Source organism: Eurypyga helias, unplaced genomic scaffold (genome assembly GCF_000690775.1).
Source record: "Eurypyga helias isolate BGI_N326 unplaced genomic scaffold, ASM69077v1 scaffold11010, whole genome shotgun sequence".
NCBI lineage: Eukaryota > Metazoa > Chordata > Aves > Eurypygiformes > Eurypygidae > Eurypyga > Eurypyga helias.
The window spans coordinates 2,983-13,111 of record NW_010227634.1 but is presented as its reverse complement, the minus strand read 5'-3'; the positions used below and the strand labels follow the sequence as shown (position 1 = coordinate 13,111).

Sequence of the window (10,129 nt, the reverse complement as noted above, 5' to 3'; positions counted from 1 at the left end):
ACAACTTTCCATTGCCAGCATTTTCTCAAAAATAGTGTGTTTGGGCTTGTATATTTTTTTTTTTATGCTGTACTGCATTCTTTCTCATTTGGAAATATATGTTTTTGTTTTTTAGGAAGTAAGAATAGAAACCATTTTTTCAGCTTTTTTGAAATGTTTTGGGTTTTACTCAAACCTGGTTTAGGCAGATACATGAAGGGGGGAAGGTGATCTGCAGAATCTCCTGGATTGTTACAAGCAAGTCTCCTACACCCCAGTTGTGGTCCCAAACTCTTTGAATCCATAAGTAGTTTCTCTGTGACCCAGTTTGGGGGTTTTTGTATATTAAAGTCTAAAGAGATGGAGAGTATATTGTCCCAATTAAATTTTTGCCAGATCTGATGCTCCTCAATGCACAAATCTTATTTTATTAGACTAGTCTTATACAGAAAGTTTCACAACTACCAGTAGCTATGAAAAAGTTAAAAGCTGTGGTTCATACATGTAAGGATAACAACCAGAAATAAATTTTCACAAGATTTTTGAAGAAGTTTTTTTAATGTGAGTGGTTTTGTTTGTTTGTTTTTTGTTTGTTTTTTTTTTTCCCCCCTCCAATTTTGTTCAGATCCTCAACAAGTAATCATAGAATTTGGAAGAAGTTGCAGTTAGTATTCCAGTGTGATCCATATGATGCTAGGGACAACCACCATCATAATTTTCTTCAGGATTTCTCTGTGTGTGGAAAAATCACTGTCGTGTCCTGAAAATGAATGTAGGATGATGGAGTGTGTTAAGAGGAACCTTTATGCTTCCTGTATCCTATTATCCTTTTTCTAGACACCTGCTTTTGGCCACTGTTGGAAACAGGCGACTAAATAAACATTTAATTCTGTTTCAGTAGGATTTACTGGTAAACAACTAGGACTAGAATGTCCTAAATGAATAATACTAAAGCCATACTTCCAGTTTGCTGTGGTAATAGTTGTGACTGAGAAGTACTAAAGAACAAAAGAGGCTGTAAAAGCAGCCGAAGTTGTTATAACAAAAGCTTTCATTTCATGCTGTATAAATTTAAATCAATGTTGTTCTGGTAGAAAAACATGCAACTACATTTCTAGATGAAAGGTTTCTTCTGGGAGCGACAAGTCTGCCATCATGGGAAAATCCTCAAAATTTCATTCTATAGGTGGCCTGGTTCTCCTAGTCAGCGACTGTGGATAGAGTATGGTGTCCCTGTTGTGACCTAGGGTAACCATTGTAAGGACTCAATACTGACCCATGTATTTGATCCATTAGAGGTGTGCTTGTGTTTTTTCATGACTGTATCACACAAGGGAGATGCATTCTTTGATCCTTTAATACAGGCAAGGTTAAACATCCTCTCCCTTCTCCTCTAGGAGATGTGGAAGATCAGAGTTTCAAAACAAATACAGTGTTTGTCCTCATCTTTGTCTTATAAATTGGAAGGAGAAAATATCTGATATTTCAGAAAATGGGAGAAAAATTATTTTCTCACAGAACTGATTTTACCAATACCTTTCTCTACTATGTTCTTATATGTAGTATTTCCTCTATCCTGTGCTTTATGCATGAATTACAATAAAAATGTTTGCCTTAATGGATTTTTATTAGTCTTTTGGGGACCAGTGTGTTACTGAAAATCAGTGCTAGAGTTTTAAAAAATACAAAGGTTTCCAAGTCATCTAACCCAAGTGTTTTAACAGGAGTCCATTTGGAATTTCACTTTATTATATTGTTGCATGAATGACAAGATTAAATGAATGCTTGTAATGAATCATAGAATCATAGAATGGTTAGGGTTGGAAGGGACCTTAAAGATCATCTAGTTCCAACCCCCCTGCCATGGGCAGGGGCACCTTGCACTAGACCAGGTTGCTCAGAGCCACATCCAGCCTGGCCTTGAAGACATCCAGGGATGGGGCATCCACAACATCTCTGGGCAACCTGTTCCAGTGCCTCACCACCCTCTCTGTGAGGAATTTCTTCCTGACATCTAATCTAAACCTCCCTGATTTCAATTTATACCCATTACCCCTTGTCCTATCACTACAGGCTCTTGTAAAAAGTCCTCTCCCAGTACCCTTGTAGGCCCCCTTCAGATACTGGAAAGCTGCAGTGAGGTCTCCTCGGAGCCTCCTCTTCTCCAGGCTGAACAAGCCCAGTTCTCGCAGCCTTTCGCAGCTCATTCCCTCATAATTTGAAGGCAGTATGGAGTTTCTTATTTGGTTTTGGTACTATGAATGTTAATTACTTAAGGGACTGAAGAAGATTCAGTACAAACATGAGTAAATACAAAGTATCAGAAGAGCTTCAGAACTAAGGAAGATGTGGTTTTATCTTTTTTTTTAAATACTAGTAAATGCCATATGTTATCTAGATCTGATTTGCACTGTTTCTATTTATAATCTGCAAACTGTTGCATTGTCATCATTGTTCATGAAGATAGTGAAGTTGAATTTGAATCAGTTACAACTCTTGGGTGAGTTCATTATCTGGCTTGTGTAAATTGACATAACTCCGCTTAACTTTGATAGAAATACGTTAAGGTGGAACAGTTGTAATTCTGTCCCAGTGTGCCCACTCTCCAGCTCAACAGCTTTAAATATGATCTTTTTTTTTAGTATTTTAGATTATTTAAAAACTTGTTCAGCCTTATATGCCTAATTAAACTTCTTACCTTTGATGTATCAAACTACTTGCTTTAACTGCTTTTAAAGCATTTAATGTCATGCTTAATTCAAAATACAAATAAACAAAATAACAGGCATTTCTTGACACTGCCTGCTGCATCTTTTAAATAGACCTTCAGTTCTGCTTAGCCTGATTGTTTGAGGGAGAATTGCTAGTAAAGGTGTGTAAAGAAGAGAGATCAAGAAAACTTCTATTACCTGTGGGGCACAGCTTCAAAGTAATCATCATCAGTGTAACTACTTCTGGTATAAAAGCATTTATAGCTGTAATAAACAAATGCGATGTAGATTTTCATTATAGTAGCAGAAAGTTAATTTATTTGTTGGAATTGTGATCTTGAAATCTTGTACATAGTAAAGTTGTCCAGTATACACAATATGTAGAAATAGCAAATCTGAATTAATTCACAGATAAAATTAGTATGCATTGCACTTCAGTGATTTGTCTTTGTTTTGTTTGTCTAATCAAAATTTCAGTTAATTTCGGCTTTGTTCTCTGCCTCCTCCACATTAGTTCCATTGTCTTGATTTGCATCATTTGTAGCAGCTGGCTTCTTGTCAGTCTGTAGTTTGGACCTTTACATCAAACAGCAAATTAATTACAGGAAAAGAAGTCCCAGTAGTAATTCTATGCTTAGAAGCTTTCACAATTAAGTGAATTCTCAGAAACAAGAAGTGGAACATGGAGATGGGGGCAGTGCCTCCTTCTCAGGTACCATTAGTGACCTCTAGAACTGTGTTGGTCAGTTACCTGTACCTTCTCTTTCCTAGACCCTCCCCTAATTTGTTGTAAAATTAAATTTGGAAAAAATAGCAATTAAGGAGTGGGGGGGAAGAGAAGTAGGGAGATACATATTTTTTGTTAAAACATACGTAGCCGTAATGAGTCTCAAGGGCACAAGCACTCTGGAGTTTATTGGAAAGCCTGCTTTAAATGTTCCTTTTCTCTAGACCACATCTTAAAAACATAACCAAAAATGCCAACTTGAATCTGTTCTGTCATTGTTTATGAACTTTTATTTTCTTCCTCAAAAGAGAAATCAAGGGACTCTTTTAAACTCGAGCAACACATAAAAAAAGCTCATGAGTATGTTGTCCAGCGAGTGCCCACAGAAGCATGTTAAAAGTGCAAGCAGTCAGTGTTTAGACACTCAACGTGCTTTTTGGTCATCAGCAAATAATTTAGTCTTCTGTCAAGTTGCTGCACTGTGTTAAGTTCCTCTTTTTCTTAATGAGTGTTAGTAATGGCTAGAATAATATAATTGGCTTTTGCATTTTGCTTCACTTTTGTTCTTAAAAAAAAAATACTACAAACAACAGTAGTGGGGAAACAGGCAAACCGAGTGGAGGCAGGAGAGTTGGTATATGGTAGGAGATAGGAGATATGCTCTACTTACAGTGAAATACTCTATGGAAATGATGGGCTAGTTTAGTCCAATTTATTTGCTATCTTCTATTGTTTATTTCCTCTGTTTCTATGTTTTTCTTGAACAAATAGATACTATTTCCTTGGCTGTCTTTTCAAGATAGGCATCATCTCTGACTTTCTGTTGGTTTTTGCTCTCTGTAAGTGAGCTATCTCATATAGTCTATCTTTTCAGTAGTGTGCAGATCACGAAAGAAAGTAATACCTTCCCGGCTCTTAAGAGAATATTGAATTTTCTTGGATACAGTGTCTGTTTTCTAGCAATATCTTTCCTCATTTTCCCTACCATATTGTTAGCACAGTTTAAAAGCTCAGTCCAGCATTATTCCAAGGTCATTTTCAAAGTCCTGCTGTGATTCTGATTCTTTTATATTTGTCCCTGGTTTTGAGCTGAATGTGAAATTTAGTAGTTTAGCTTTTGAACTGGAAATTTAATTTACAACTTGTCAGTTCGTTTACAAAACGGATACCACTGTGTAGGATTCACCTAAATATATATGCAGCCTTTCTCATTTGTTCTCTGTTCATTTCTTTGTTCCCGTGAAGCATAGAAATATGCAAAAACCACTTTGTAAGTCTAAATTCATAGCTGTCACTGCTGACCATATCCTCCAGGCCTTCCAGGCAGCGCAGGCTGTGAGAGACAGCAGATGGTGGCTGCACATGCAGGGTATCCATCCAGGAAAATGATTGCCTTCTCTCAGCATCCCTGCTCTTCGTCTGCCCACGGAACTCCAGTTTATTGACAAAACTTGAGTAACTGCTTGGTTTAGGATGTTTAGGATCCTTTTTTTTAATGTAAAAATAGAAACCCTCATAAATTTGATCATATCACATCCCATACGTATTTCCAGGTGTACTGTTTGTCTCTATTTTATGGTGAGTAGGTTTTCCGTGTAATCTCTGATATGTTTGTGATGAGCCACCTATCGTAGGCTTGGAAATGTGTGTTTAACTTTCATCATACATACACATTTTAATCCTGTGTAAAATAAACAGTCCAAAATCACTGAGTCTGCTAGGCAGCAGGTTATAGCATGACTTAAAACCGTTAAGTCCATTGAATTTGTCTCAAACTGTAATAATGACATTATATGAAACATGAAAACTGCGCACCTGAGTCATTCAAAATACTGTGTCCCAGATGAGGTGTTGCCTCCTCTTTGCAGCTTTGACAGGTGAGATTTGCTTTGGAGGTTCTACATAAGAGAAACTAAACTTTTTCTTGATAAAATTACAACTTTTTTCTTTTTTGTAATGGAGTGTGGTCTAGGTCTGAATAAAACCACTCTTTGTCTTAGTGGTGTGTTTGGTAGTTGTAACGGCTAGATAATCAGGATTGAGACTGGCAGACTTGCGAAGCTTCGCTGCTATAGAAAACCAAATTGAAATGGATGGCATTTACACACATGCAAAGGGACCTGAACCTATAGGCCCACAGAGGAACGCAGCGCTCAAAACGTGCTTCTCCCAGCCTGAAATGTCTCAGGTGCACACGATGCTGAGTGTTATGTTTGGAAGAGGGGTCCTCCTTGTAAGGTGGCTGGATCAATACATACTGTTAGATCCCTGAATGGTCACACCCCTGAAGTCACTTGTTTTCAGTATCAACCACTGAATGCAGCATCATTGTGTTGTGCTTTACTGTCTCTAATCTAGCCTGCTACTTGAACTAGGATGTTGTCTTGGGTTTTTCTAGGAAGTGAGGAACTGAGATTCAAGTTATCTTTTTTAATAGTTACTTTTATACCACTTGAAACAACGATGACAGTATTTATAGCCAGGTTAAAAAGTCAAAATGAAGTGGTCAGAGTGCATCCAACTGGTCTTTTGGTGGTTTGAAGTTTAATTGATAGAGTGGGAGATTTCTGCCAGTGTGGGTATGTGAATGGTAGTGCTGATTTTTAAGTGCTCTAAAACAATGTATTGCTGCTGTTAAAGTGATATTTTTAGGTTTCATTGAGACTCTAAAATTTGTATCCCGGTTGCCTTTACTAAGGGATGGGAATGAGAAATTTTTAAGTGTGACATGATACCATAGAGATTATAATTTATTCACCACATCATACTTTTGGAGTCCATGGGTATTTTGCTCTGGTAGTTCTATTGGCCAAACAAACATGTTAACAAGTGTGAATGTTTTGAGACATTTTAATAATAAAATGACATTTCTATATGGAGAATTATTCTTTGGAATTTAAAACTCGTAGAAAGGGAACACACTTTAATTCATTTTTAGCTTATTTCACAGATCCTTAATATTTTTACATACAGGTAACGAATTTGGACATCCAGAATGGCTTGACTTCCCCAGAAAAGGGAATAACGAGAGCTACCACTATGCCAGAAGACAGTTTAATCTTACTGAAGATCATCTTCTTCGATACAGATTCCTAAATGCATTTGATAGAGATATGAATAAGTTGGAGGAAAGATTTGGCTGGCTTGCATCTCCTTCGGTAAGCTGTACATACTAAATGATAAGTTTTTAGTCACCAGTTGGGTATGTGTTCAGAATAACAACACCAGATTAGCATGTGGAAATTTTAAACAGCATTTTATTATGCACTGCGTAATGCCCCACCATATATTTCAAGTTGTCAAAACATGTCACTGAAATGTCTTCCACAGACAATAGAAATCTGAAACATTCTTCTTTTAGCTTCATAGCAAGCTCTTTTCCTATTATTTTTGCTATTTTTATTTAGTAACTGTTGGTTGGATAAAGCAGACTATAAAATTGTCTGTAATCCAATCCAAGGATTGCTTTGGGAAAGTGTAAATTGTTCTGATTTAGTTTTATATAAATAATTGCTGTCACTGAGAAAATACTTTCAGTAGAGTATAGTGCAAGTTGTAGTCTCCCAGTCTTTGACCTGTCACTTTCGTACTGGCCTTTTTTACCTCAATATTGCACTGTACTTTTTATCAAAACAACTCAATTATTATGATTTCTCAGTGTTTTATTATTTCATACTAGTCATAAACCACTTTAAAAAAATTATTCAAATGGATGCCTAGTTATTTATTAGTGGCGTTAGCAAATACAGCAAAGGTACAGCAATGTGGTTTATCAAAGCTATTTCTCACACAGATTTAAAAAAATATCCGATGCTTTATTTTCGAAATTACTAACAATAGATGTGGTGCGGATCCACTTAACAAGTAGATTGAAAGCTTGATTTGATAAAAGGAATCCATTTTTTAAGTGGGATAAAAAGGCCACATTATGAATCTTTTAGGCAAGAACTTTTCAAGTGCTGTGTACCTAACACATACTCCACCTCTTTAATTTTATGGTTGCTTAGAAAAAATAAGCTACAGTTTAGTAATCAGAAATTTTGTATGATATTACATAGGTAAACAATTTCAGGTTTCCTGCTAATGCCCTTACTGATGTTGCTTAAATCTTTGACTTTTTTATTTGAAATAAGATATAGAAGCCGTGTTATGTTTTCTGTGGGTTTTGGGGGTTTTTGTTTGTTATTTCAGTTTAAAAATATATATAGTATTGCTTTTTTTTTTCTTTCCTAGGCCTATGTGAGTGAAAAGCATGAATCCAATAAGGTCATAGCATTTGAGAGAGCAGGTCTCATTTTTATTTTTAACTTCCATCCATATCAAAGTTATGTGGACTACAGAGTGGGTATTGAAACTCCAGGAAAATATCCTTTTCTTTACTATTTCACCGGTACAGAAAAACTTTGAAGTTGAAAACTAATTTTATTTCTGTTTTCTAATGTATATGAAAGCTTTAGCTGAAAGGTAAGAAATCACTTACTTGTCATCAGTATAATCTTCCTTTAATCCTTAGTATAAAGCAAAAAAAGAAATTAGAAATTATTTAAAGTTTTTGTAGAAATCAAAAGTAAAAATCTCAGTTTAAAGACTACATGTTAAAGTTTCCTTATGATTCCTTTTGTGTGTTGGACATATGTTGAGGCATGAAAAACTAAGTAACAACCGCTTCATAAAGAAACCACAGAAAGTGACCACAGTAAGATGAATCTGTGCATGCAGTCACAGGAAAATGCATTTGCTTAAACTAGGAAGGTTGTACAGTTGTTTTATAACTGTGTGGACTGAGAATGTACTCTTAGTTCAGCTCAGCAGTCAGTGATCACTCGAGTAATTGCCTGGGTTTGTATTTGTATCCAACTTCTCAGCATTTAGTGAGATTCAAAAAAATTAATGCTAACTTGCTGGAGGAGTTTAATTGGCCCAAATTCATTTTTTGTCAAGTCCTTTCACAAAGTCTAGTGAATCTTGCTGTGTCTTTTTAAAGCACTGCAGTTGCAGTTTTGGCCTACTCTCTTTTTATTTATCAGCAATTTGGGGAAATGGTTGCGATATTTCACTTGCTGTAGTTCAGTGTGTTACTCTGACTCCTGAGCACTGCTGAACTGACTTTCAGGGTCTCAGGTAATCAGTATGATTCTGGTTTGGATATCTCAAGTTAAACCATTCTTCAGTGCTTTCTTCTGCTGCTTTTGTGCTGCTGCTGGAACTCCTGGAAAAGCTACAATGGAGTTGTAAAAACTTAATCTGGTGTTGTGAGATACACTAATGCATGTCAATGTCATGTCATACACTTCTGGTGTTGTGAGATACACTAATGCTTGACATGTCATAGGCTTCAAGTATTCACCCATTTAAGTTGATGCTACTGCCCTTCATCTCTCTTGTATGAAGTTCTTTGAGTTCTGCAGATGGAAAAAGTGTAAGTTCGGTGTTCAGAACTACAACATGTAACAGAGTTAGTGTGACTTTTTTTGCTCTGATACTTAGACAAGATTAAATCCAACCCACATTTTGTTGTTCGCTTTCTGCCTTTTCAAAGATGATAGAAGTTCAGTTATCAAAAATGCTTAAGAAATATATTTTTAAAATCTCACTGTTAAAAACTTTGGTATTGCTTATTTTCTGTTTTCCATAGCACATCTTCATCAGACTTTTATTTAATTATGATTATATATAAAGCTGCTTCCTACACTTCATTTTCTTGTTTGTGCTAAATTAATTGAATACCTAGGCATTGTTTTTTCTGCCTGTGTGTATGCCTTGCACACACTGTTACACAAATTCTGCACTTGGCTTTTATAGGTGAGATTAGTGCTCAGGCTTCTGAAACTATTTGTGATTTCTTTATGGAAATACTTCTTTTTACCAGTTTGTTGGTTAAATATTTAATATAAGCAGCCTTTTGCTTTTTATCAGTGCTTTAAATTCTTCAGTTGTTTCAGAACCATTTCATGTATCTATTTTACACCACCAGAATCTCCTTACAAGAACCTTTCTCCTTAAATTGGGCATTTACTGTTTGTATAGAGTCCTGAATGCATTGCTCCTATTTCAGCTGAGGTTGCTCCATAGTAGCTCCTCCAAGCAAATTGCAAAATCTGCTTTTCACTTGTTTTACTTTGAAAATCAAGGCCCAGTTAGGTTTCAGTAAGTTGTTTTGTTGCTAGTTCACTCTGGGCATGGAAACTTTTCTACTGTATCTTGGCCAGAAAGAGTCATTGCTAATTAATTTTTTCTTTATCTTTTTTGTTCTTTTTTCTTATGTTTTTAAATTAATGTAAGCAGAAGCACTTTAGAAAATATTGGTACTCCCTTAGTAGTAGATAAACAAGGAGTTTTACATCACTTACGCTAAACCATTCTATGATTCTATGATTTTGGTTCACTGAAAATCATCCTGGAACTTAAGAGCTCAAGTATGTTCAAAACAAGTGAGATATAAAAAAAGCATACAGATGATGTTTCATATTTGCAGTTTATGTGTTATTTTTAATGTTAGTGTCAGTACACATCCTTGTTAAGTGTGTGCAGTATAATATAATTTACATCATATAGATTAAATTTAGAATGCCTGTGTTAAATCATAAAGTTCTGTAGTAGGTTTTCATTCACCAAGTTTTTATTGCTAATAGAACTGCTAGTTGTCAACAGTGTACTTGCTTTTGTCAAGGTGCTTTGACTAACCCTTCTTGTCCTAAGCAAATAGTGGATT

The 10,129-nt window shown here is 35.7% G+C and overlaps 1 protein-coding gene across 1 annotated transcript in view; it reads left to right on the top strand.

The window, feature by feature from the left end:
* The window catches only part of LOC104513504 (1,4-alpha-glucan-branching enzyme-like), a gene marked incomplete at both ends in the record, with an annotated part of 43,273 nt that extends 35,466 nt beyond the window's left edge, over positions 1-7,807 (top strand). Inside the window, 2 exons of the mRNA XM_010156885.1 lie at positions 6,391-6,575; positions 7,651-7,807. Coding sequence (XP_010155187.1) covers positions 6,391-6,575; positions 7,651-7,807 — 342 coding nt within the window. The remainder of the gene's footprint in view (positions 1-6,390; positions 6,576-7,650) is intronic.
* Positions 7,808-10,129: the final 2,322 nt, after the last annotated feature.